Here is a 27,488-nt window from a genome sequence, read left to right as displayed (position 1 = left end):
AGAAATTTTATACAAACCTAGTCTTTAGCGCTTTAGGATAAATTTATGAACTAAATAATGAACTTACCTGGCAAGATGCTAATTATTGCGGTACTTTGGTACTAAAAAATCTAGAAAACAAAGGGTATCCCCTTTCTTCGTAGCTTTTCTCCATTATTTAGTTTTAGTTTTAATTATCAATTTTCAATGTGAATCAATGTGAAGTGACGGTAAATTGATGCATAATTATTTAATCAAGTGTCAATGATAACCATTTATCTCAATATGGCTCCTTACCTTAGCCCTTTAGCCCCAGGAATGAATTGTTTCTGTCGATTGTGTGAATGTGTGTACGTGTAAAGACAATAGTGTTTTCTCTTTGACACTAATAACAATAATCATTCCTTTCGTTAATGTTACGTATATACATTTTTAGGTTGTTTTTTTGTCTTACCTCCGATTCGAATTCGACGACATAATTTGCAATCGTCAGAATAGTCTTACAAGTTTTTAACGATCGTGTAATTGTTGTGCGGATTGAAATGGACGAAAAATGATGTTGTATTTTAGTACGTATTTCTTACGAGTTTTCTTCAATCGACAGTTTTTTTTGCATTTTATTATCGCGTGAAATTGAAATTGCTAATCTCGATGTCAATGCCTCCAGTGATACAAGGTTTGTATGTGGAAGTAGCCCACTGTCTAATGTTAATACAAGTTGAAAATTTTGCGTATCGACTCGTGTATCTTGATTTATATGTTCGCTCGTTCATATTGTACGCGTAATTTTTCCGAATACGCGGCGATATTGTCTAGTATGTTCTCATTTGGGCGTATGTAATATGATGTCCGTTTAACGATCACATAATATCATCATCATCATTTCCATCTCGCTCTCACATTTGAATAATTTTGGGGGACGAACGAGCCTTCGATGAGCAGTTGGTGCATACTCAGGGTAACGTAGATAATGTTGGTCACGAATGGTTGTTATACGCGCAGGACTGAGGAGTTGTTACGAAACTGGATGGAAGATGGGCTAAGTATGGAAACAGATATTTCACGTTTGTGGTGATTTCGAAAATACATACGAGTATATATAGCTTGCGGGGTTAATGCATTAGTGAGCTGAAATGTCGAGTAGGTAAGTAGGAATGATGTGCGTTAATGACTTTTAACTCGGCGATTCGACGATGGATGAGTTCCAATTGCTAATTTTTTGGTTCCAAAGACTATCGAAATTCTCTCTCGAATTGTACCTCTCACTTCAATATACGAGTACACGTATAACGCTCTAACTTGTACTAAATTAGGTATTCGTTATATATTAGTGATAAGTAATAACTCGCTTACTCGTCTGGTACTGGTATAATCGAATGGGTGATGTGGAGTAACGTTGAACGAAATTTTGGTTTCAGGTATTTCTGCACGTGCTGATGTCGAACGTGAAGAACACCTACACCTACACCCGATCGGTTGAATTGAAAACGGCGACAGCAAAACAGGCGTACTCGGGTTTCAAAAGCGATTCGCCAACTCAATGAACGAGTCGTGATTATGAAAGCGGGCAATTATTCGATGAAAGCAGTCGCGGATCTAAGTTCGAAATCTGGGTAAGTGGTCGCGCATTTGTAATACGAAATCGGTAGTACATACTTAATTTGGCACGTTTCATTTTCAGTTATGAACGAGAACGTTTGAGAGAACGCGAAAGAGAGGCTCGAGCTCAGATGACCTATGAAGCAGATCAACGTGCATCTCAAGATATGATGAATTCGGCGCCTCTATTCGGCGAAATTGTTCGCGTAAGTTACGGCGGGGTGTCGCTTACCATTTACCATATACCTACGTACCACCTTAGTGGCTACTTTTATTGCGTTACCTATCTATATACGTTTCGATGTGGCTGCGTTAGGTGAATCCAAAATCCAACGACAAAGAAAGACAACAAATCGAACGTAAATTAGGTCGATTCGAAGATGTCAAACACCTGTTAGCAGATCAAGACGTGACAAATCTTTTCGGCGTCGATGGACAGCCTCCACCCAGTCCGGCGCCCAGCATTTCTTCGAGCAGCTCGTCGTCGATCGTCGGTCACGAATTTAAAAAACCCAACGCCTGCCTTCAGACTCATCAGACGAAATCTTCGCATCATCACCATCACCATCATCATCATCATTCCAGCAGCAGCGCTCAAAGGTGCGTTTTTGTTTGGTTTGTCTCTAAAAAAAATGTCTCCAACTTGGTTTCTTTTTTTGCGCCTGTCAAGAGGTACCTCTGTGTAGATACATATGTATAATTGTGGTCGTGACATTTCAGAAACTCTTTCGCCAAGCCCAGCGTCGAGGCCAAAATGTCGTACACGAATCGTGGCAATTTTTACCCCGGTGGTTCGTCAGCGTCAGCTAAACACGGCAACGTTACGTCTATCAACAACGTATCTTCGACGTTTTCGACCAAAAATGGCGGCTCAAACATAGCCCCAAATTTGTCACTAAGTGGCGGCAACAGTAATTCGCTCTCCGCGACCAATTATCATTACGGCGGTGCCGCATCCGGTAAGAATTCGTCGTCTATGAGTCACGATTACGCAAGCAGAATTCAGCACTCGATGGCGAAGAATTTGCCTAAGCTCAACTGCGAGGTAAGAAGCCAACTTCGCAAGCAATAATTATTTTTCACCGTCGAGCTGGTCAAGTCGGCCGTGTTATATACTAATGCACCGTGATCGTGTTGCAGGTACGAGATTCTTTGCGAGGTTTGGATTCTAACGACGATCATGCATCCATTTCCCAAACCAATGTGGAAAATATTTTGGACGTAAGTATCGCTCATTACAAGCGAACGCCAATACGTCGTATCTTGGATTAGCGAACTAATTCTACGTGTTATTGTGTTGCAGGAAATGACTTCCGGAGTTAGAACACCGCTGACCGCAATCGCAGCTACACCGCGTAAAGAAGTGGAATCCAAATTCACTTTTAATCCGATTTCTGGAAAGGTTCGTCGTTATTACATACAAATTGTATTACTGCGCATTTTCGTCGAGGTTGAGCGTGAAACAGCCGAGAAAAACATCCTCATCCTCGACGCGAGATTTTCCGCAGTGTATCAACAACCTTCCCGAATTCGTCCACGACGCGAGTCTTATTCATTTGTTTGTTTTTTGAATTACAGGTCGAGTCTTTACTGCCGTTACCGAGAACATCGATCGATAAGGGTAAGTTGGTGGTATGTGGCCACGAAAAGAGATGGTCTTTTCGTCGATTAATCGCTCGGTTTGTTGTATTTCCCACAGGTAGCAAAACGAGTACCGCGAATAATGCATTAGGACCTACAGTCGGGCGCAGCTCTTTCATGCCTTCTTCTTCGGCTTTTCGAAACGACCAAGTTACAAATGTGTTGCAGCCGTATTGTTTGACGAGTCCCGTATTACCTTCTGCGGGCGGTAGTAACGCTGTTGCCAGGAATGGCGGTTACGCTTATCCGGCATCCACCGCCTTAGTCGCTTCGTCATCTGCCAACAAAGAACGAATGGATTCGAGCGTCGTGTTGCCGTGAGTAACTCGTTGTATTTGCTTTTGGCGTGGCTTTTGGGTTTCAGTCGCGAAACGCGATTGCTATACGCGATTCATTTAACCTACTGTCTATCCCATCTCATACGAGTATCGACGATGACGTAGGAATTTGAAATCGGATCTCAGTTTGTCCGAGGATACGGACGATGGCGATGGCGCAGAAAATGACAACGACGAGGACGACAACGATTGCGACGACGAAGATGACGACGACGATGAAGACGATGACGACGATGAAGATGACGAAGATGAACGGCGAATTCGAGGACGACGCCAGCATTCAAAGAGCGCTAGTGCGACGGACGAAAAAGACTGTAACAAGGTAAGAAAAGTCATTTTCAGTGTATTCCGATTCCGTTGCCTGGACAGTGTAATAATGTACCTATTTTTTTGTATTTGTTTCTTTTTCCATTCGAATGGCTTTAGTACAAGATAGCGGCAGCAGCAGCAGTGGCTGGTGGTTCGGCTTTCACTACTAAAAAAGAGCCTATGTCGACGCCTCCTAAAATGGATGAGTACGTATATTACGTAATTCTACGATGCGCGTTAGCGTAGTTGTAGGATTTTGAGCGACAGTAATACTCTTTCGCGGTAACGTACCGTACTGTATTTTAATTTTTTCATTCGACGACGGTTTTTTTTTGTGGTGCGGATTAGTATGCGGAAAGACGAAGCTGGTGCGGCGAGCGAGATGAGAAATTCGTCCTCCAGCGACGACAGCGACTCCGATTCTGGTTCAGAGAGCGAAGACTCGAGCAGCGATTCGCCTTCACCTCCGTCGTTACCATTACCGGTGGTTACCGAACAGGAGGAAAGCAAACATCGTTGGAATTTGAAAAATTTCTTGCCTCCGTCGGCGCACGGTAATTCCGCGCCAACCTCCGCTCATAATTCGCAGGTAATTTTACGACGACGACGAGCTAATTTAAATGTAACTATATTGAGACGAAACGGCGAGTATGATATGTCGAATGGTGTAAGTTCACGTTAATGACGCGTTTTGGGGGCGTTTTACAGCAGCAGACCAATCATCGCGAGAATTGCGAAAAATCGAAAACGGACGATTCGGACAGTTCGACTGGTAGCCGGAGAGTAAAATCTAGACAAAGTTCGTGCAGTTCGTCGGATTCGGATGATAATAGCGCCAGGTCGCGCGCTTCGTCGCGTAAGCCGGCCACCGACAAAGCTAAAGCGAGTTCCAACGTCGGCTTCGTCAAGAATAGCGGCGCTAGCACGTCCTCGATGACCGGTTCCGTTGATGACGGCGGTGGTGGCAGCGGTCGACGAAAGTACAGACTTCGGTCATCTTCGTATTCGCAGTCCTCGGACGACGATTCGGATCGAGCTTTGCCTTACGTCGCTTCGAATTCTGTTCGCAACAAGGGTATTCCCGTCGCTAGCAGCAGCAGCAACGTCTCTACCGCAATATCCGGCGGTAGCGGCGGCAATGTGGCGGTGGCGGCTTCGTCAGTCGCCGGATCTTTGAATTGCGCCAATAGTTTCGCGACCAACGGCAGCAGCAACGCTGCCGGTAATGCCGGTTGCGGAAACGTAACGGTGGTTGGTGTGGTAAGGCCGCATCAAAGAAAACCACCGTCGCCGCAGATCTTCCATCACAACGGTAGAAATCACAACACGAGCGGACTGCGTGATCTATCTCCCGCCACCAACGGCGAACGCTTCGCCGCGTTCGTGCCGCAGCGATCGCTGCATTCGAGTAGCGCTACCGGTAACGCGGCGCCCGAACCGCAGTGCGATCTATCGGCCAGCCATTCGGAAAACAGCATGGTCTTGAAAAACGCCGTCAACAGATCTCTAATCAACGACCATTATCAGCAGGCTCGCAATAGCAATCACGCTAACAGCATTACCAAAGTCGTCAACAGCCCCAAACTGTCCGGCAAAGCGAGTCTCACTGCCGTCAATAGTAACGTCGACAGCGCCAAAACAGGCGCCCTCGCTTCCAACGACAAGTCGAGCTTGCCGACGTCGAATAAAACCTCCAAGGTCGGCCGCAAATCTAAATCTCCAGCGTTAGCAGCTTCCAACGAATCTCCGATCAAGAAAAAGAAAGGACGTAAAAGTAAGGTCAAAGTGCCAGCAGATGGAACCGACAGCGACGAGGATACGCCCAAAGTAAGCAAATTTTCTTTACCAGTAGGTACCTACCGATAGTTTCGTTTCAATGTAATTCATTTTTTTCGTTTTTCTTCGATTTAGACTAAACCGGTTCCGGAGAAGAGGAGGCCTGGTCGACCGCCTTCGAAGCGTAACGATAACGCAGCCGAAGATGCGGACTGGAATTCGAGTTCGAGGCGTAAAATGGCGGATAAATTTCCCAGCACGGCGGCGAACGTTTGGTGTGATCGCGAAAGACGTCGGAGTAGTATACGAAGCAGTTTTACCACCGTAGATTCGGACAGCGAAATAGAATTTCCAACGGCGACGGTAAAACCTACGGCTCGCGTAATGCCGGCTGTCAAGCGGAAGGAAGGCGGCGGCAGCGTACGCATCAATCGTGACTCCAGTTGCGAGTCGATGAGAAACGCCAACGATTTCAACGCTGTATCAGATGGCATCAAGGGTGCCAGCGTCGGCGTGGCTAAAGCGCAAGAAAGTCCTCCCAAGCTGGACGTCGAATGTATAGCTGTTCAAGATAAAAAGAAGAGCGACACGTTGAGAAAGTTATTTTCGCGACGCGAAGAAGGCGGTGGCAAAAGTGGCGGCAAGGGCAAAGGGGGTAAAGGAAAGTGCGGCGTCATCGTGATGGAATCCGAAGTTGAGCGCAAACTGTTGCAACGGTCGTCGGTGGTTAGTCCTACTTCGATGGCCTCGCCACCACCACCGTCGCCGCCACCACCGCAGCAGTCGTCGTCGTCTTCTTCTTCGTTGAATTTACCAAAAATGCAAGATCACATTCCGGACATGGCGTCTTCGCCTAATTTAGCGCCAAACGACGGCGGCGTAGGTGGAAGCGGAAACGGTGTTGACAGCAGGTATTCGGAAATGTCGTGTATTCCGTCTTCGGCGATGGATAGCGGCTGCTCGTCTACCAAAATTGTCAACAACAACGTCGGCAATACTAATATTGGTAGTAGCAGCAGCAGCAGCAGTAATCATCACTACCACCATCATCACCATCACCATCATCATCATCCAAATAGCGGCAGCGGCAGCGGCGGCGGTGGCAACAACAGCAATGAAACCGGCGTCGAACGTATCCCCAAATTAACATTCAACGAGGCTGGCAAGCCTTCGTTAATATGTAAAATCGACCTGAGCAAGATACCTTATATTTTAGCGAAGAAACGATCGGAAGAAATTCGGATTAAATCCGAACTACCCGACACCAGGCAATCTTCGACAAACGCTACGCTAGACAGCGGCACTAGTGCGGCGGGTACGTCTGTCATGGATATGGGTAATGTGCCTTTGATCGAATCGATTACGGATCGCCGTCGTAATAGCGATTATGTCGCTTCGATGACTGCAGCAGCAACGTCTACCGTCACGCCTACATGTGTCATGAATACGGATACGGCGCCGTCGGTGGCGGACATGCAACAAAATGACCCGCATCGCGAGCGTAATAAACAACATACGAGGGTAGCGTCGCCGGTGTCGTCGTCGCATTCGCGTAAAAAGCATTCGTCCAAGAAAGCGAAAAGCACCAAACGTAAACGTTACGAGAATGAGCAGGAAGCGGTGACGGTTTCGTCATCGCCGCCGCCACTGCCGCCGACTGGTCAAGTTGCCGAAGAAGATGACGCGGTTTCGATATTCGCGACCACCACGTCCACCGTTCATACGCCTTCGGTGGACACGACTGATATGGATTCTTCGTTATCGAGCGATTCGGAAGCCAAAAAGCATTCCGCTGCCGCTGTCGGCGCCAACCTCGCGCGTTCCACCAATAAAAATAAGAAAATGTCTACCGCATCCGCGCCTCCCGATTCCGCCGTGCATAACAATCTATTGGCATCGTAAGTTGTTGTTGTTACGTTTACGTTTTTATGTTCGCATGCAAACAGACTTGTCAACTTGGATTTGAGAGTCCGCATAAGGATCTATCACACCCCCCTCCAGTTAATTCTCCGGGACATCTTTTTTCTTAAAGGGAGAGTCCTAAGGAACATTTCTAGCCCTGTCCTAAAAAAAAAGTGGCCCTACTTACAAAATTGCGGCCATTTTGATTGACAGGTCAGCCGAAATCGCAGATTTTGCGTTCCAACATAGGACTAGCACGAAATTTTTTAAACCGTATAGAGGTAGATTGAAAGATCAGACAAAAGTTCATCACCTGTCAAAATTTCAAGTGCTAAAGTGCCTTTTTTGATTTTTGGTGAATTTTTGAAAATCAAAGGCCCTAGGCAGATAAGAATGGTCGAGCGGCCCCCGGGACCTTCAGAGATGAAACTCATGTGGTGTATAGGTACCCCCAAGATAAGTATTTTCCCCAAGTTTTGGACCTCAACTCTGAGTGGTTCTTCAGTAATTCCTCAAAAATCGAAAATCGTTTTTAATTTTTTTCTCAGGATTGACTCGGCCGATTTTTTTCAAACTTGAACCAAAGTGTACGTATACATAAGGGCTTTCCCCAAAAAAATCAAAAGCCCCCTCCCCCCACTTTTCCCACTTCAAAATTTAGATTCAATTTTTTGAGGTCCCCCTTACCCCCCAAGGCCTTTTGGCACACTTTTCGAAAAATATTTTTTAGATGCAGTATTGATCCTAGAACAACATATAACTTACCCAAAATTGTACCTCGGGTGCGCCATAGTCAAATTCGACCAAAACCAACACCCCCTCACCAGTAATAAGGTTAATGTGGTACCTACGCCACTGCTATTGAAGTAATTTCTGGAGTATTGTTTATAATGTTGTAATTTTTAAATGAGAATGATGTTTTTGAGAGTCGTCATTCACAAATTCCCATTTAGGGGCAGCGAAGCACCCCCTCCCTCAAATTTGGGCGAAATTTTCAGAAAGAAACCTGGGGCATGTGACATATCGAATTATATGTTTTTGATAACGCCGAACACGAATATGACGTCAGATTTCTGATTGGACCCCACCCATGGCCCCCAACACCTCCCCAAATGAGATGAAAATTCAAAAAAAAAGGTTCGTTCGTGCGACACATGAAATAGTATGTTTTTGGCGAAGCTGAAACCGAATATGACGTCAGATTTTTGATTGCACTCCGTCCACGGCTCACAGCACCTTCCCAAGGGGAGTATCCTAAAAAAAATGGTTTCATTCTGGTGACACATGAAATAGGTAGTACGTTTTCGATATCGCTGAACACGAATATAGCCTTAGTTTTTCAAATTGACGTCATCCGTTGCTCCCAGAACCTCCTCCCATGGGTAATTGTCCAAAAAATTTTTTGGGGGCCATGGATGGGGTCCAATCACAAATCTGACGTCATATTCGGTTTCAGCGTCGCCAAAAACATACTATTTCATGTGTCGCACGAACAAACCTTTTTTTTTGAATTTTCATCTCATTTGGGGAGGTGTTGGGGGCCATGGGTGGGGTCCAATCAGAAATCTGACGTCATATTCGGTTTCAGCGTCGCCAAAAACATACTATTTCATGTGTCGCACGAACAAACCTTTTTTTTTGAATTTTCATCTCATTTGGGGAGGTGTTGGGGGCCATGGGTGGGGTCCAATCAGAAATCTGACGTCATATTCGTGTTCGGCGTTATCAAAAACATATAATTCGATATGTCACATGCCCCAGGTTTCTTTCTGAAAATGTCGCCCAAATTTGGGGGAGGGGGTGCTTCGCTGCCCCTAAATGGGAATTTGTGAATGACGACTCTCAAAAACATCATTCTCATTTAAAAATTACAACATTATAAACAATACTCCAGAAATTACTTCAATAGCAGTGGCGTAGGTACCACATTAACCTTATTACTGGTGAGGGGGTGTTGGTTTTGGTCGAATTTGACTATGGCGCACCCGAGGTACAATTTTGGGTAAGTTATATGTTGTTCTAGGATCAATACTGCATCTAAAAAATATTTTTCGAAAAGTGTGCCAAAAGGCCTTGGGGGGTAAGGGGGACCTCAAAAAATTGAATCTAAATTTTGAAGTGGGAAAAGTGGGGGGAGGGGGCTGTTGATTTTTTTGGGGAAAGCCCTTATGTATACGTACACTTTGGTTCAAGTTTGAAAAAAATCGGCCGAGTCAATCCTGAGAAAAAAATTAAAAACGATTTTCGATTTTTGAGGAATTACTCAAGAACCACTCAGAGTTGAGGTCCAAAACTTGGGGAAAATACTTATCTTGGGGGTACCTATACACCACATGAGTTTCATCTCTGAAGGTCCCAGGGGCCGCTCGACCATACTTATCTGCCTAGGGCCTTTAGGCTAACAATGAGGGGAAAAATCAAAAATTTTACTTAATTGACCAAGAAAGCTGAAATTTGGGATATACCCTATTTTCGACATGCCAAACCGATTGGAAGCTGTTTCAAACTGTTTTGAGCAGTTCTGGAGCCTCCAGCAGATTTTTGAAACTCGAAGTCCTCACAAAATTTCGTCAAATGGAGTTGGAAAGCCGAAATTTATTCTACAAACTAATTTCAATACGCTACAAAATCGACTGCAGGTAGATTTCAAGTCGTTTTGGAGCCTCCAGTGATTTTTTGAAAATTACTGGAGCCTCCAGTAGATTTTTGAAACTTTGAATTTTTACAAAATTTCATCAAATAGGGATGTAAAGCTGAAATTTACTCTACACTCCCATTTTAAGACCCTCTAAAGAATACTTCAGGTGGGTTCAAGTCATTTTGGAGCCTCCTGCGACTTTTTGAAAGGTTGTATGGCGTTTTTTGGAAAATTGAAATTTCCAGAAAGTAGCTGGAAGCTCCAAAACCATTTGAAACCAACATGCAGTCGATTTCAGATCGTATTGAAATTAGTTCGCGAAGTAAATTTTAGCTTGCTAACTGCATTTGATAAAATGTTGTGGGAATTTCAAGTTTTAAAAATCTGGTGGAGACTCCAATAATCTTCAAAAAGTCGCTGGAGGCTCCAAAATGACTTGAACCCACCTGAAGTCGTCTTCAGAGGGTGTTAAAATTGAAGTGCGGAGTAAATTTTGGCTTTACAACTCCATTTGACGAGATTTTGTGGGAGCTTCGAGTTTCAAAAATCTACTGGAGGCTCCAGAACTGCTCAAAGCAGTTTGAAACAGTTTCCTATCGATTTGGCATGTCGAAAATAGGGAATATCCCAAATTTCAGCTTTCTTGGTCAATTTGTTGGAATTTTGATTTTTTCCTCTTTTGGCCTAAATTTGATTTTCAAAAATTCACCAAAAATTGAAAAAGGCACTTTAGCACTTGAAATTTTGACAGGTGATAAATTTTTTCCTGATCTTTCGATCTACCGCTGTGTGGAAACCGCTAGTCCACATCTTGTACATGCCTGCAGCCCTGTAGTACATGAAATTGAGCTATTCATTTGTTGACAAGTCTGAATACAAATGTATACTGTACATTGTATCTAACGTTTGATTTGTTTTGACGATGGAATGTGCAGGTGCTATCCTATCAATTTGAGCGACGTTCAACACACGAATGTGAACGCTGCGGTTGATGCGCCGAGTTCGGGAGACGACGAATCGTGGAATAGCTCGGATAGCAGCAGTTGCAGTAACTGCTCGGCGTCGTCGGCCTCTTGTCACGATGCCGGTGGCAGTACCAGTGAAAAATTCTCCACCAAAATGGGCAAACGCTCTTCTCAATATCGCGGCGGCGGTTGCGGCAAGAAGAAAAAGAAAAAGCTGCGAAACGAACATTCGCAACGTCACTCCGCTTCGGTGAGTGCGGCTCGATCGCGAGTCCAGTCTGTACTGTGTACTTGTATGCGTATTTTTGTTGAAGAAATTATTACGACGACTTTATTTTATAGGTGGAAAGTGGCAGTGCTGGCGGCGGTGGCGGCGCGGGCGCGATGAATTTGATGCACTTACCAAACAGCGGTAGCGGTCACGAAAGAAACGCCATTAACGAGCCGACGCCCACGTTCAACGGCTATCACCAAGTGGCCATTAACGATTTAGTTCGACCTAACGTGCTTACGCATCACGGTATCTATTATTCTTACCTGGAACATAAAGCCTCCGAAGAAATTAATTCCGAATCGGACAAGTGAGTACAACTTGACAAGTGCAGTACCTTTTTATTCGTGCCATCTGTAGTTTTACATTTATTTACTTTGGGTATCAATTTTTGTAGCGTGAGCCCTAATTTATATCTGATGGAAGCCAAACGTCTGAAACATGCGGCCGATACGGAAAGAGATCTGGTTGCGCAAGGAATGCAGTATTTGGAAGCGATTCTGTCGTTCGTGCTGACTGGGCACGTGTTGGAACGTAAAAATCAAATGGACACCGCCTTCAATATGTACAGCGAAACTTTGAAACTGATTGTGTATGTTGCAATATTTGTTTATTGGTTTGTGGCTGGTGGCTAGTGATTGCATTCTTTACGTGTTGCATTTGTCGTCTGTTACAGGTATATTTCGAAGAAATTTCGTACTTTATGCGCTAACGTTACCCCGTCCAGCATACCGAATAAGATTGCCATATTAAGGTGAGTCGCTTTCTGCGCTTTTAAAAGTTTGTGCGGAGTCGATGGTACTCGTACCAGCACTCTCAGTACGTTCTCCATCCTAACGTGTTCTTTTTTTCCTTCGTTTGTTTGGCACAGCTTACGATGCGAATCCATTTTGAATTTAAAGTTGTACACGATGCGGGAAAACGAGGTTAAAGACGTACACAACGCAGTCGCCGAGTATTTCAACAAGGTTTGTGGTTTTTTATTTTTCGCACCTTGTACCTCTACATAATATGTTGTTGTTGTTGTTGCTGTTATTGTTGCTGTTGTTGGAGGTATGACCAACCTTCAATCTCGAATTTCGATGAAACTCGCAGGGTATATTTAGTACCCCGAAAAAATAATTTTGAGCCCATAGCCCGCCCCTCACCCCACCTCCCTCAGCCAAGGGGGTCCAAAAAACGTGTTTTTCAGGGGACAAATTCTGCATCGGCGCGTATTTGAGATATATTAATTCTGTAAACGTATATAGTTAGAGGATACATAGGGGTACCTCCCTGAATTTTTCATCGCATGGGGGGAGAAACGAGGGACAGAAGAAAACTCTAAATTGACATTACTCCGAAAAACATACCAAAACGAATTTTTCGTCAAACATGTATCATTAGGTCTACTTTCTATAGAAATCATCACTCGGCCATTTGGAGTAATGGGTCAAGCTCAAAAGACCACTTTTTTACGTTTTTCTTCAAAAATATGGATAAATGGCGGAAATTGAAGAGAACCAAGTTGTTCAGCGTGAAATTTTACCTCAGAATGTGCAATTAAAAATTCATTTATACCGCCCGATCGTAAAACTACACGCGCAGAAGTATTTTTGCTTATATCAAGCAAGATAGCTGAAAGAGTATTCCAGGGTAAAATAGATGAAATGCCTCTGCCCTCGAATTTCTGAAATTTTGATGAAACATTGTTGGGTACCTTTAAAAAAAATGTTGGTGCCATAAAATTTTCCCCACCCCACCTCTCTTGCTCACAATAGCGAAAAAAACACCTTTTTTGGGGGGAGGGAATCATGCTTCAACGAGTTTTGGAAAAAAATTCTGAATTCACTGAAAATATGTGGAGAAGACGGCATAATGAAAATACATATTTGAGATTCTGCGTCGATCTATGCTATTGATGTCAAATTCCAAGGCCACTTTTAGGGTACTACTGAGCGATTAAAAATTTGCAAACAGGTTTTTTTTTGGGGGGGGAGGATATTAGTAATCGGTGTTTTGAAAATATTTTCTTTGCAAATATTTCGCTATAACGACGAAAAAACTGGGTTGTCATTTTTCTCAAAACAAATTGGGTATAGGGGCTGCAATGAAAAAACACGGGTTTTCAAAAATACCCCAACTTTGAAGGCCCATTTTTTTCTCTTTAGGGGCATTTCTGGAGCTAGAATTTTTCTGTACAACTTTCAACTCAAAATTACGGTTTTTACAAAATATTTTGAAGAAAAATAATTTAATTAGAAAGTACATAGTGGTGACATAAATTCTAAGTCTATAATAAATTTTTACATTTTTTGGATAATACAATAAACAAGTCTTTCTGTCAAGTGTATAAAAATATTTTTCCATAGTGAGTAGTCTTCTTGTAGTACACTGTAAAAAATATCTTTGATTTTGAATCAATATCTGAAAGAAAAAAAGGAAAATTAGAATTGAAATATTTGATCTGGGTGGAAGTGAAAGTTGAAGAATTCTTTCGTCCTTTTCTAATACTTACAAGAACAATATTTTCTCATTTTCTGATATGCGACCATCTTTCATGATGACAAAGGTGATTTTAACATGATTTTAATTGACTGGTGTATGTAACGGTAAATTACTGTGTTTAGGAGGTTCAGAATTTTCAATTGATATACACATTTTTCGCCAGTACCTTTGGATAATTTTGAAATGTACTTGGATGTATACTTATGCGTTGTTTGTTAATGTGGCACGGTGCAACAGTAGTCAGTACAGTGTGCAGAGATATTCGTTAAAATTGGGCTACTAATCGGCAACGTGGGTCAATTTCGTGCAACGCATGGACTGGGAAATGAGGCGCTTTAATTTGAGGTTGAAAAAGCACTCGCGCTGAAATTGATACAATACATTTGTCAATATCCGCACCAGCAATGATCACTACTCCTATGGCTAATGTAACCTGGAAAAGAAAAATTGAAGAAAAAAATTGATAACAACTCTAACAGTCCTTCTGGTCCTTCTATAGGTCAGTAAAAGGTTGTCTTTTTGTCTATGGGTCCTTATTTTCGAAAAAGTCAGTAAAAAGTCTCCTTTTTGCCCGAAGGTCTTCTTTTTCCAAATTTCTAAATAATTCTATCATCTAATCATTCTCTGAAAAGTGAAAACATTTAAAATTTGAAAATTTTGAAGCTATGAAATTTGAAAATCAATTTTTTGTGTAAAAAATGATGTTTTACATTTTTAATTATCAATTTTTCACGGCCTTCACCCTTGCATCACTCAATCAGATATGAATTCTACTACATCAATTTTCAAACATTTCCTAGAATGGAAAAATCAAGATCAACTCGAGAAATTCCAAAAACAAAATCCATTCAATGAAAAAATTAAAAAAAAATTGTTTTAACATTTTTGTTTCCAACTTCCCATTTTAAAAAAATGCTTTGAACCACATCTGGCCAATTAGTTGAGAAAATCTTGGTGTGAGGGGGGGGGGATGTGGAGTAAATAATTGAGAAAATCTAGTGAGAGAAGTTGGGAGAAATTCAGGGCTTGCAAACCAAAACCCTCAAAAACCGATTATAATTGCTCAAAACAGAAACCAGGAGTGTTATTTTCCCACAACTAAAGCCAAAAGCCAAAACCTAAACTGGGCGCGTTGTTTCTCAAATTCAAAACCGAAACCAAGAGTGTAACCAATTTAAAACAGAATTGGTTTTGGAATTTTTCAGGTAATTAGCATTAGCCTGATTAATACTGAATTTTTGGTAAAAATAAAATAAATACTGATGCTAAAGGTGAAAACTAAAATAGTTGTGTTCAGAATTTTACAGCATGTGGGTTCAAGCAGGTACGAGTATTTTATATCGGACCCCCTGCTGATCATTGTTCATAAGTTTATTTATTACTTGCCTCACCTATTATTATGTCTTGGTTAGATGTTATCGGGGTCATAAAATTACCCTTCTTTCACTCCATTGTTCTCCTGATCTTTCTCACAGCTGCAGGTTAAGGAATTCGCGGCATTAACTGCCTGCTTGGTTATGGGGTTGGTAGAGCAGGGTGTCTACTGGCAAGGAAAACAAGGAAAACAAGGAAATAGCAGGGATTTCACTAGAGGTAGCAAGGAAGCAGGGAAATAGCAGGGATTTCACTAGAGGTAGCAAGGAAGCAGGGAAATAGCAGGGATTTTGACAAATTCGGTGTAATAGCAAGGATTTTTCAAAAAAGTTCCTCTTGAATTTTCAATTTCATAATGCATTTTCTATTTTTGTTCTTGTAATTTTTCTCATTAAAAATTGTTGATTTCTACTTCTTGAATCATAAATTTTCAAAAGCTTTTGCCCTCGCTTCGCTCGGGCTGAATTATTTTGTTTTTCCTAAATTATTTTGTTTGACAAATCTTTAATTAAACGAGTCAAAAGTGAAAACAAAGTGAAAATTGAAAAAAAAAACATTCAAATAGAAAATAATGGTCTTATACGTCTTGAATTATTATCAATTTTCCAAAACGTTTGCCCTCACTTTGCTTTGAAATCGAAAGTTATAGAATTTCAGGGTTGTACGAGACGTCGCTTAAGGGAGGGGGGGCATCTCTCCCAATTCGGCAAGTTGGGTAAAATTCGGCAAAATTTCGAATAAAGGGCCTATGATGAAAGAAAATCCACGTTTTTTTTTACTTTCTGAAACACAAATTTCCAAAATCTTCTGCCCTCACTTCGCTCGGGCTTGTTTTCTTTACTTTTTCAGTACCAAGAAGTCCAAGATGAGCATTTTAAAGAAAAAATCAAGTTTTATAACCAAAAAATGAACTCCCCCAAAAAAATCGTTTTCATTCCTCACCGAAATGCAAATTCTCAAATTCCTTCAAAAAAACATCATTCAAATTTAAAAAAAAAAAAAAAAAACTCGTTTTAGGCATCTCAAAATAACAATCCGCGAAAGCTCTCGCTCTCGCTTCGCTCGGGCAAATTGTTTCTTGTTTTGAACTGAACAAATTTCACATATGAGGGCTCCAAAAATCCAAAAAATTATGAAAGTTTCATTAGTCATATGAATGTTATATCAATGGGTGAAATTGATATTTTTCTTCTACATCCAACGACAATTTCAAGTTGAATTGTTGTGAAGCTCATCTTTAATTGTCTTCGTGTTATTATAAATTTTTAATTCTTCGTAATGTTCCATCAGCATGAAACTGATTGAAAAAAACGTCAAGAAATTTCCTAGAAAACGAGAACCTACACACAAGGGGGAGGAGGTTGTCTTTTTAAACTCAAATTTGAAGCAAGGAAAATGGCAAGGAAAAACAAGGAAATAGCAAGGAATTTGATTTTTCAAATCCAGTAGACACCCTGTAGAGAGAGAAGCAGGTGGGATTTTCCCCCCTCTACAAACGTCGTTAACTTTAATAATCAAAACCAAATTTGGGATCAGTGCTATCAGAACTTTCATTGGGGTAACATCTTAATTAAATACTATCGCACACCTTTGGCATCCAGCACCTAGTGCTATATTTATTTACCTATTGTTTATTTCTATTATTATTTATTTTACATTATAGTTTAATTCAAGTTGATAAATTTGGCACTGCCAAAGTGCCGCTTTCTAGTCACATACACAACGTGTTTTGAAAAAGTGATCACTTTCTTGGCCTTCTTCCCTCTAAAAAATGGAGAAAAAAGGAAAAAACCAAAACCGAAACCAATTCCTTTGAAGGCAAAATCTTTAAAACGTCACTGCCACTGGTTTTTGAAGAGTGTCTGTCACTACCACCCGTTTTAAAGAGTGTCTGTCACAAACACTGGTTCTAAACAGTGTCTGTAACTACCACTGGCTTTGAACAGTGTCTGTCACTACCACTGGTTTCAAACCGTGTCCGTCAGAAACACTGGTTTTAAACAGTGTCTGTCACTACCACTGGTTTCAAACAGTGTCTATCACAAACACTGGTTTAAACAGTGTCTGTCACTACCACTAGTTTCAAACTGTGTCTGTAACAAACCCTGGTTTTAAACAGTGTCTGTCTCTACCACTGGTTTTAAACAGTGTCTGTCTCTACCACTGGTTTTAAACAGTGTCTGTCACTACCACTGGTTTTAAACAGTGTCTGTCACTACCACTGGTTTTGAGCAGTGTCTGTCACAAACTCGGGTTTTAAACAGTGTCTGTAACAAACCCTGGTTTTAAACAGTGTCTGTCACTACCACTGGTTTTAAACAGTGTTTGTCACTACCACTGGTTTTAAACAGTGTCTGTCATTACCACTGGTTTTAAACAGTGTCTGTCACAACAACTGGTTTTGAACAGTGTCTGTCACTACCACTGCTTTAAAAAGTGTCTGTCACTACGGGTGGTTTATAACTGTGTCTGTCACAAACACTGCTTTTAAACAGTGTCAGTCACTACCACTGGTTTCAAACAGTGTCTGTAACTACCACTGGTTTTAAAAGGTGTCTGTCACTGATTAAAACCAAAACCGGAACGAGACAGATAATATTTTAAAAAACCAAAACTTTTACTTTTTCAAAAAACATAAAAGCTGTAACCAAAACTGAGAGTGATATCTATTCGGTTTTCAAGCCCTGGGGAGAATTTCTCAGTCTCACCCCTCCCCCATACCCCTCCGCACATCGATTCGTCGCGCCTCTGAAAATAAAATATAATGTTTTGTATGGAAAGTTTTACGTTCACCTCTGTTTTTTAAATTAAACAATTTTTTAATCACTTTTTTAAAATTATTTTTTGGTTACGTATAAGTTACTTTTTTCAGAAAAATTTGAGTCGAATCTCTGATATTGAAAATTTTTCATTAAAATAGTTTCCCAATAATTTCTCAATTTCTATGTCTAAAAAGAACTTAGAAATATTATAGCGTGTGAAAAAAATACGAAAAAGGTACAAAATTTTGGTTTTTTTGGTTTTGGTAGACACCCCAGACACCCTGGAAAAGAAACTGATCAGGTCTATTTAAATATTAATAATTTTATTATTTTTTCTAAAAATTATAAATTTTTAACGTTTTTTTTTTTTTAGCAATTCTGTAAGAATAAGATGGGGGAGGGGATATCAGTTGGTACATTTTCAATTTTGAAAATGTCCTTCCAAGGTCCTTCTTTTTAGTTTTCAGAATTTGTTAGACACCCTGAATTAGTATTACATAGTAGGAGTAAGTGAAATATTTGAAATCTTACCTTCGTCAGAAGATTATTGCTGTACACTGTATCTAAAAAATAATAACCAAAAAAAAACTAAAAAATAGTGGCTATGTATGACAAAAAAAAATGAACTACCCTACTTATCTGCATCCTTATCTAAATTTGGGAAAGAAATCATACAACAAAACTCATATTTAACCGTCACTGCTTATCTAATACCACATCCGCACTGCCAAGTCCTACACAAAAACAGTAAGTAAGTGAAACATAGGACGATAAAAAAAAGTGTTCCCAGATTGCCCAGTTCTCAAAAACTGTACTGTGTACTGATTATGGCATGCCCTATTAGTACTGTGCCTCCTTCTCCTCCCCCCCCCCTCCCATGCGATAAAAAATTCTGAAAAAATTCAGGGAGGTACCCCCATGTATCCTCTAATTATACTCGTTTACAGAATAAATTTATCTCAATTACGCGCTGATGCAGAATTTTCCCCCTGAAAAACGCGTTTTTTGCCCCCCCTGGCTGAGAGGGTGGGGTGGGGGCGGGCTATGGGCTCAAAATTATTTTTTCGGGGTACTAAACATACCCTGCGAGATTTCATCAAAATCCGAGGTTGAGAGCGTTTCGCCTATCTTATCCTTGGGGGGGGGGGGGGGTAACCCTTTGTTTTGTATTCACGATCACGAACACGATGCGTTGGTACGTGTATTGATTTCATTGTTTTTTTTGGTTGGAAATTTTGCAGTCGGTCGCGGTCGAAGCGTGTTTGATTTCGAATCCGGCTGGCATTCCGAGTCCGCATTCGCCAACCCCTTCGCCAGCCAGTTCAGTCGGAAGTAATTCGTCCGGCTACAGTACCGGCGATCGCAGATCGGCCGGGGTATCCCAGTGCATCGCCGTTCCAGTCAATCTTCACATCGCCCTGCAGAAGCAGCATAACTTCTACTCGAATTTAATCGCGTCTTTCAGCTACTGGGAAGAAGCGGATAAACTCATATTTTCTGGTGGAAATAAAGGTACGTACCTACGCTATTTTTATCGTCGAACGGCGAATTCATATTCGCTGTTATGTTAGTTACAAGTGTACCTAATCATTTCGTGTGTTTTTGTAGATTTCTTCATCGAATTGGACAGATTTTGCGGACCGCTTACCTTACACAGTTCTTTAAAAGATCTCGTGCATTACGTACGTGTCGGTATTCAGAGACTGAAAGCCATCATAAGTCACAATCACGGCGTATGAAATCCGATGCAACTTTCGCTCGAAATGAAATCGTCGTTGCCTTCGTTCGAACAGTTTTTTTTTGTCGCATGTACCTTATAAATACCTAGCTGTGGCGCCTGGCGCGGCGTACCGAGTAAGTACGTCTCCTTTCGTCCTCGCCAACCAAGTTGTCAATCCTTTTTCTCGATACGATATGATACCATATTACATTTGTGTATCGTCTATCTTTCTTCGCCTAAATGTAGGTGTTTTGAGATTATTACGACTAACGTACTACGAGTATTATTGTGCAAATTTATATTTATAGGTAATTAGGTGTAATAATGTAAATACCGCCAGCAAAATCGTACAGGCCAACATCATTCTGCAAGTATTTACGTATGTAATCGTAAAACTAAACTCCCGTTCGCGATTCGCGTGTTACAAAAATCACGTACGTATAAATCAGCCAAATCTCGAGTAAAGCCATAGGTTATCCTCGCCACTCACTCCTCTTTGCTCACTGTAAATATCATCGAGCCAGCGCCAGCCAAGCTAACTCAACGAAGCGCGAGTGCTTTTTTAACCTCAAATTAAAGTGCCTTATTTCCCAGTCCGTCGTGCGTTGCCTTTCATGCGATGCGCGAAATTGACCCTCGGCGCCGATTAGTTGCCCAATTTTAACGAGACATCGCTGCACACTGTAGCCTACCGTTGCACCGTGCCACATCAACAAAAAGCTCGTTTATTTGCAATTTTTTCCCCCCTATTTTTTATACTCTTACGAGATACCGGTAAACTAAAAATTACTGCGACTGTTCGTTGTACCCGAATTCGAACCGGCTGGTTTAACAAGATATTATTACTATATATATCGTTGTTATTATTATTACATATTATTTGTAGTATTAGTATTATTAATTATTATTATTATTATTAGTATTGTTGTTGTTGTTATTATTGTTGTCATTATTATTGCCGTGTATTTGTTGGGATGCGATTTCGTTTAATTTGTTCGTGCCGGGATCAGACAGACTACCGTAATAGAAGACATTAACGCGAGTAGTATATCGGCTGTTGTACCTTCGTTTCCACCCACATTTTTTACAAGTTTATTCCGACTCTGCTCTTCTTCTCGCCCCCATTTTTTAAAAAGAAAATTCGCCGCAAATAAAATACTAACTAGGTAGGCATATATATCCTTGAAAAAGGAAATCGAGACTTCGTTGTTCAAATTCGTGTATCATATATTGTAATCTAGGTATTGGTATAACGCGCGCGAGTATACGATGTATACATTTAGTTACCATGTTGAATAAATCCTTCTTTTTTTTTTTTTTTTTAATTTAATCGACGTATACGGTACGCGCGTTATCTTTCTTTGTTTTTTTTTTGTTCGGTGACTCGTGGTTTCTTCCTTTCTCTCGAAATGGTATTAGTTTATTACCTCCGTATGTTTTGCCGTAGGCTACGTAACTACCCTACCCGTGACAATTTCATACCCGCGGTTTGCATAATGTGTACTAAGTATAGAGACCTATCTACAATGTGTAGCTGTGTACATATACATACTTTATAGAAATGGAGACGAAATATTATTGTGAAATACCAGTTACGTCGTGTAACCCATGTATCATGTTATTCGTCGTGAGAAAATGTACGACGACGACGTCGTCGTTGTGAATTTATACTATTTATTTTCTCTTTCGTTTATTTATTATTTATTAGTTGAAAAATGTTATTTTTAATTTTTATTTTGTATAAACTATATCTCGTGATCATCAATTTTTTTCGTAACTTAAATCTTAATTATTTGAAAAGTGATAAAATGTCGTTTCGTCATTTTTCTTCTTTACTCTACTTTTATTTTACATACTTTACTTTTTTGTTTGTTTTTGACGCGGGTACGTTTGGTGTTAATTATTCACTTCAATTACAAAGTATGATTTATTTATAATCGTCCTTGTATTCGTTGTTGAAAACGGTATTGAATTCGTTTGCAGCTCGCAGATAGGTTGTTGAAACCGGACATTTTCTCGATTTTTTTTTTTGACTGGGCAAAGGGGCTTCAAAGTTCTCCAAAATGACCGAAAATGGAAAATTTCAGTCGCAAATTGCTCCGGTTGTACGAGATATTAGAATTTTGAACTTTTTTTTTCAAATTGTAGTACTTTGAGAGGGTAATGGGGCAATGATGTCAAAATCAGTGTTGCCACTTTCAAAAACCTAAAAAATTCTACTTAAAAACTTATAATTTAAATATAACTATGATCTTGGCGAGTAAAAATTCTGAAAAATTCTCAGTTATAGTCCTTTTTATGTAGAATAATGTATCGAAAAATTAGACTGACATTTTTTTTTCATTTTTGAGAAAAAAAATTACAAGTTTTACACTTATAAGTATTGTAAACACTATCAAAAAACTAAAAAATGAAAATTTTTGCATTCTTGAGATATTTTACCAATGTGTAGACGAACATGTGAAAAAAAATCCCCCCCCCCCCATTTGTCAACGAATTGAAGAGAAATGCCATTTTTCGTGCAATTATGTATTTAAAAGTGAAACATATTGAAAAAATTTCGCCATCGTTTTAATAGAAGTAGGAACCTAAAAAATGAATATTTTTTGCAATTTTGAAATATTTTACCAATATGTAGAAGGACATGTGAAAAAATCTTAGCAAAAGCTCAAAACAGATAATTATCAACATTTTGAAAATAAGCTACTTACTCGTAGATCAAAATGCAAAAAGTATGCATGAAAAAAATATTGGATTCCGGAAACATAATCGAAAAATGCGTTTAAATTACTGAAAAAATTGCAAAATTGAAAGAAGAGGGGGAATCTTACGAACGAAACATTATCTTTTATTCAAAATCATTTCAAAAAATCAAACACAAAAATACCAATATTGTAAGATAGCAGAAATGTTGACATGAGCGAGGATTTTATGAAAAAAAAATTATTCCGAGTGTTGAGAAATAATAAACAATAATTTGTAAAAAAAAAATCCATAAATAAAAAGAATTATTTTAGAATGAGAAACTTATTAAAATCAACAGGAAAGGGTGGCGGGGGAAGGGAGGCTAGGAGATTGCAATCCAAATTTGGAAAAAAAGTGATTTGTGAAAATCATTTTAAAAATTCGAATACAAAAAAACGTACTGCTTGCTTCAAAAAGAAGAAAAAATCCTCCATCAAAACTGTAAAAAATTGAAACAATTCAAAAATAAATATGGAAAAAAGGCAACAAAATTTATGAGATTGAGAGAAAATGGCCAAAACAAGAAGCAGAGCAAAGATCAAGATCTGAAGAAAAAAAAAATAGTCAAAAAATAATGCTGAAAAACCTCTTTGTGATCTTCTTTTAATATGTAGATAAAAATCGTAAGTCCCTAAGAATAAAACCCAAAAGCGAAATTCAAAATGAACCCAAAAACAGATTTTTCAAAATTTGAAAATTTGGAAACAATCAGGAGAATTCCAGAATAAATATTCGATTAGAAGTAGAAAAACTCCACCGAAAAAATGAAGGTAAAAGCACTAAAATTTAATAAAAAAAACGTCGCAAGAATTGAAAAAAAAACTCACGAAATTTATCGATAAAATTGCGAAAACTTCATAAAAATTTAGACACAAAAGGAAACGAAAATTCAGGGGAAAATCGTCGAAAAATTGGAAAATGAAATCTATGAGAATTCAAAAGATCAAGAAATCCTCAAAAAAAATTCTAAATAAAACCATCAAGTCTCAAAGTTCAAAAAAGCTAAAAACTCGAAAAAAATTCGTAAACAAGAGGAAATTCACAAAAATTTAGGCAGAAAAAATTACTAAAATTTAGAGCTAAATTTAGGAGAAAAATTTTCATGAAAAATGGTTTCGCCGAAATCAAGAGGCAGAAAAACGAATCAATAAAATTCAAAACAAAGTTAGGTATAGAAATGATGAAAATGCAAAACTCTCAAAAATTCAGTTCAGCAAAAATCATTAAGAAATTTCAGAACTGAGAACTCACGATAATTAAAATTAGGTATAAATTCGGAGATTATTCTGAAGAATTTTGAGAAAAATCACCGAAAAATTTCTAGAAAAACTCGAGAGGAATTTCAACAGAGAAAAATGATTTGAACTTAAAAAAAATTGTTCAAAGAGAGAGGAAATCCGTTGGATTATCCCTCATAACTGGAAAGGAAGAAAAAAAGAGAGAGAGGGATCAACGAATGAAAGATATCAAGATGCAGAAAAATCCACCACAAAAAGTGAATATAAAAAATTAAAAAAAAAAAACAAAGTCATCAAATCTTGAAGAAACTCTTCCTTCCCTTCTCGAAATAAAAGATCAAAATTTAAAGGAAATCATGATTTTTGGAACTAAGAAAAAAAAACACAATTTCACAAAAATGTGAGCAGAAAATCACTTTTTTTTTAAAAGCACGAAACAAAAAAACTGTTGAAATGAAAAAAATGCAGTCAAAATTCAGGCAAAAAAATGATCACAATTTACTTGTAAAACAAATCTATAGAATCGTGAAAATTCAAAGTTAAAAAAGTCTGTCAAAACTGGAGAGCCTTCACCAAAATTTGAAAAGAGAAAAAAATTGGAATTTCAAGAAAATTATCGAATAACGTGAAAAAAGAGAACACGCGAAAATTCAAAAAAATCATACCCATCAGAATAGGGGGAAATCTACAAACCGAAATAAGGAGAAATCCCGACTATTCGACTTTTGAGCAATAAAATCACACAAGCTCGAAGGAAAAATTTTTATGAAAAAATCACGAGAATTAAAGGTGATGAAATTCAGCAAAAATTCGGGCGAAAAAAATCATCAAAATTCAAGATGTAAAAATTATCAAAACTGAAAAAATGAAATTCCAACGCTGAAAAAGCAGTGATGCCATTTAAATAAAAGCAATGTTTTTTTCCCGAAGAATTTTGGATAAAATTTTGGGAAAAAAAAAGAAAATTTGTTTTAAAAAAACTCTGAAAAAAGTAACTTTTAGTAACCAACATTTTTAAAAAGTAACCAAAGTCACTATTAGTACTTTTGGTAACTTGGTTACTTGAAAAGTAACCCAGTACAATCCCTAAATGACTTATTTAAGCAGGTACTGAACACGTAGGTAAGTATGTATTTATTCGGTATCGTAAAATTCTAGTGGTTGGTACGAAAAATGCTATTTACCGATTACAAAAAATTACAAAATCAACGATAAAATAGAGAAAAATTATCAAAATAACAGTACGCCACGCCACCACAAATTACGGAAGCGATGAAACTGCCACTGTTGCATCACTGACTCACGACGACGATGAGAAGGCGTAATGCGAAATGCGCAAATCATCGAATCAAATCAGGTTTGATTTCAAACAATCCCGGTCGTCGTTTTCGACGTGAGTTTTAAGATATTCGTTCACGGTTTCCGTATTCCATTTCTCGATAGCTATAATCTGCGTGCAAACAAATCAGACGGCAACCAAGTTAAGAACTAGAATGATTAACGTCATCGTAAACAAAATAGGTAGGTAGGTACAACAAAATTATTCCATCATTTCGACCATTCTCGTAAGTTAGAAAAATTGACTCGTGTACAAGTAGGTACGGTACGATGAGAATGCTGGAATAAAATCATGTGTCGAAAAAATCGTACCTCTTTCACTTCGTCCGTCTCGTCGATAAGTTTGATGATGGGATCTCTACCGTGTACGTACCGAATCTGCAGATTGGGATGTTGTTCGGGTAATTTGCTCTTGATGAACGCTTCGAGCAGATAGAAGAAACACACCAAATATAGCAATGAAAAGGAAATACGTATATCGTACTTAGTTGATAATGGTTACCTTGTATCTGAGGATAAGCTCCAAATTTACAAGTACAGATTTCCAATCGAGCTTTGCTATACTTTTTAATCGCCGGTTCGTCTTCGGTAAACTGACAGCATTGTAAACAGCTTTCTCTGGTGGGTGCAAATGCGAATATTAGGTATACATTCATGTAACGAAGCGAGCGATGCTAACAAAACCGCTCAAATTTACCTTAAAGGTTCCAAGTTGAATTTAGATAACGAAGAACAGGACGTGCATTTCAAAATCGTACTGTTGTATCCGACCTGTAAACATTCTTGCGCAGTTTTACATTCCACGACGAGAAACTGAAAACAAAAACGTTAATACAAATTGGAAAATATGTCCGCATTTATTCTGATGACAGTACAGTAGACGTATAACTCACCCAAACAGGCAGAAGAAACGATAACGTTGAAATTGAAAATCTTCGGGACACCATAATTATTATTGTTCCTCTTAGAAGACGTAAGATGGTGAATTATTACATACAGCCAGTCGATAAGACGATGGACACTCTAAAGAAAGACATCAAATGTAGCGATAACGGTGAGCGGTTGACAAGCTGAGTTTTAAAATTCGAAAATTTTGAAAAAATTCCTTAGTGATAAGAATGGAGTGTTTTAAGTGATAAGCGAAGGGAATTTTCAAGCGCAAGTGGGAAAATTTAACAAATTTTGTATTTTAGATAGTGGTAACACTGGATTTTACGCGCAGTTTGATTGACGTTTTGTTGGAATGTCGCTTTGCTTATTTTAATTTTTAAATTTTTTTTTGAATTTAGTTTAATATAGTGCTTCATTTAATGTTTTAATTTTGAGGATGGTTTGAGGTTTGAGTTTAAGACGTATGTTTGTTTAATTCAATGAATTAATTGAATCTGATGAAGTGATGAATGATCACTGTTTCTACTTTCTTTGCAAGTTTCAAGTTTGCATAATAGGTGTTCAATTCAATGTTCATTGTTCATTGTTCCTAATTCCTAAACTTTGAAAAATTGAGCTTCTTCTGTCCACCAATAATATAATAATTAAAAAACTTATAACGTTCATACCTACTAACCTCTTTTATTTTTCTGAAATGAAAATGATTAATTAAATAAAATAATAATTTACTGTGGAATATTACGCCTGACTCGTTTCGTTTACCACCTAAATGATTTATTTTTTCAGTGAACCTTTACCTACCTACTTAAGTATCTTTTTAAAATAATAATTGATAACAGAATGGATTGTGGATTTCGTTAATTAATTTTTGTACGAATGAAATTACATGATCAAGACGTGCTCTCGGTTATTTCAAAATCGAAACTTCTTTCTCTGACGTGGAATGAAGCAATAAATTATGCAGGGTTGGTTTGAAAAATACAATCATATTAAGCAATGGATTAAAAACACATAAATGTAGTGGTAATTTGGTATAAAAATAAAAGGTCAACATCAAAAACCTGTGTATCAATATCAATTATCAAATCAAATGAGAAAGTACTCGAGTTAATGAGTTAGTAGCTGACTTCACTGACTCGGCTATCAATTTCTAGTTGCTCTGCTCTATCAATGAAGTTTAGTTTTTTATGAATGCACCTCTTTATGAATGAATCGAATCGCTCGTTTGCCTGTTTGAAAATCATCGTTATCATCTCATCTGAGTGCTTTTATCGAATGAAAATAATAAATTTTCGATGATAGTGGCGATGGCGTAGGTTTGATGATGATAATTTATTTTTTTAAATTTGGGCACCGACCCGCATCTCCACAACCTAACTTTTGAACCGGAATACTTATCGGTTACATGCACTTACGTACTTACATCTTACGACTTTATGGATTTATTTTTTCATGTGCTCGGTGCATACCTACCTAACCTACCTATCTTGAGACCTACAAAAGATGAAAAAATAA

General features: G+C 38.9%; 2 protein-coding genes across 8 annotated transcripts; one reads left to right on the top strand and one right to left on the bottom strand.

The window, feature by feature from the left end:
• The first annotated feature begins 87 nt into the window (after positions 1-87).
• On the top strand, positions 88-21,526 carry lilli (lilliputian). Of its 7 annotated transcripts, none has more exons than XR_010556462.1 (22): positions 97-655; positions 1,398-1,592; positions 1,661-1,784; positions 1,895-2,178; positions 2,299-2,623; positions 2,719-2,799; positions 2,882-2,980; positions 3,157-3,199; positions 3,278-3,536; positions 3,663-3,879; positions 3,984-4,072; positions 4,215-4,455; positions 4,575-5,693; positions 5,778-7,540; positions 11,118-11,397; positions 11,490-11,728; positions 11,816-12,010; positions 12,095-12,172; positions 12,290-12,386; positions 19,283-19,553; positions 19,650-19,895; positions 20,070-21,526. XR_010556462.1 is itself a non-coding variant. In XM_065347234.1 (22 exons), exons 3-22 carry the CDS (start codon positions 1,537-1,539, stop codon positions 19,778-19,780), a joined length of 5,991 nt encoding a protein of 1,996 aa, XP_065203306.1. In that variant the 5' UTR covers positions 97-325; positions 416-655; positions 1,398-1,536; the 3' UTR covers positions 19,781-21,526. The 7 variants fall into 7 exon arrangements, 6 of the variants coding, with proteins under 6 accessions (XP_065203308.1, XP_065203306.1, XP_065203305.1 ...); XM_065347234.1 differs by having other exon boundaries at positions 97-325; positions 416-655; positions 19,650-21,526; XM_065347233.1 differs by having other exon boundaries at positions 97-329; positions 416-655; positions 19,650-21,526.
• Positions 21,527-24,863: 3,337 nt separating this feature from the next.
• On the bottom strand, positions 24,864-26,210 carry LOC135833433 (selenoprotein F-like). The gene is made up of 5 exons (XM_065347255.1): positions 25,976-26,210; positions 25,780-25,895; positions 25,585-25,700; positions 25,395-25,504; positions 24,864-25,194 (listed from the first exon to the last, which is right to left on the bottom strand). The coding sequence occupies exons 1-5, from the start codon at positions 26,027-26,029 to the stop codon at positions 25,093-25,095; spliced, it is 498 nt and encodes a 165-aa protein (XP_065203327.1). The 5' UTR covers positions 26,030-26,210; the 3' UTR covers positions 24,864-25,092.
• Between the last annotated feature and the right edge of the window lie 1,278 nt (positions 26,211-27,488).

Source organism: Planococcus citri, chromosome 1 (assembly GCF_950023065.1).
Source record: "Planococcus citri chromosome 1, ihPlaCitr1.1, whole genome shotgun sequence".
NCBI classification, from domain to species: domain Eukaryota; kingdom Metazoa; phylum Arthropoda; class Insecta; order Hemiptera; family Pseudococcidae; genus Planococcus; species Planococcus citri.
The sequence above is the reverse complement of the archived record's forward strand: the minus strand, read 5'-3'. Positions and strand labels throughout refer to the sequence as shown.

Bases quoted from the DNA above. Each gene is read 5' to 3' on its own strand.
- lilli (XM_065347236.1), top strand. From the start codon at position 1,537: ATGAAAGCGGGCAATTATTCGATGAAAGCAGTCGCGGATCTAAGTTCG. The intron at 3,200-3,277 runs GTAAGTTGGTGG...TATTTCCCACAG, and splicing joins GAGAACATCGATCGATAAGG to GTAGCAAAACGAGTACCGCG. The intron at 19,554-19,649 runs GTACGTACCTAC...GTGTTTTTGTAG, and splicing joins ATTTTCTGGTGGAAATAAAG to ATTTCTTCATCGAATTGGAC.
- LOC135833433 (XM_065347255.1), bottom strand. From the start codon at position 26,029: ATGGTGTCCCGAAGATTTTCAATTTCAACGTTATCGTTTCTTCTGCCT. The intron at 25,896-25,975 runs GTGAGTTATACG...TTTTGTTTTCAG, and splicing joins CGTTTCTTCTGCCTGTTTGG to TTTCTCGTCGTGGAATGTAA. The intron at 25,195-25,394 runs GTACGATTTTTT...GTTTGCACGCAG, and splicing joins AGACGGACGAAGTGAAAGAG to ATTATAGCTATCGAGAAATG.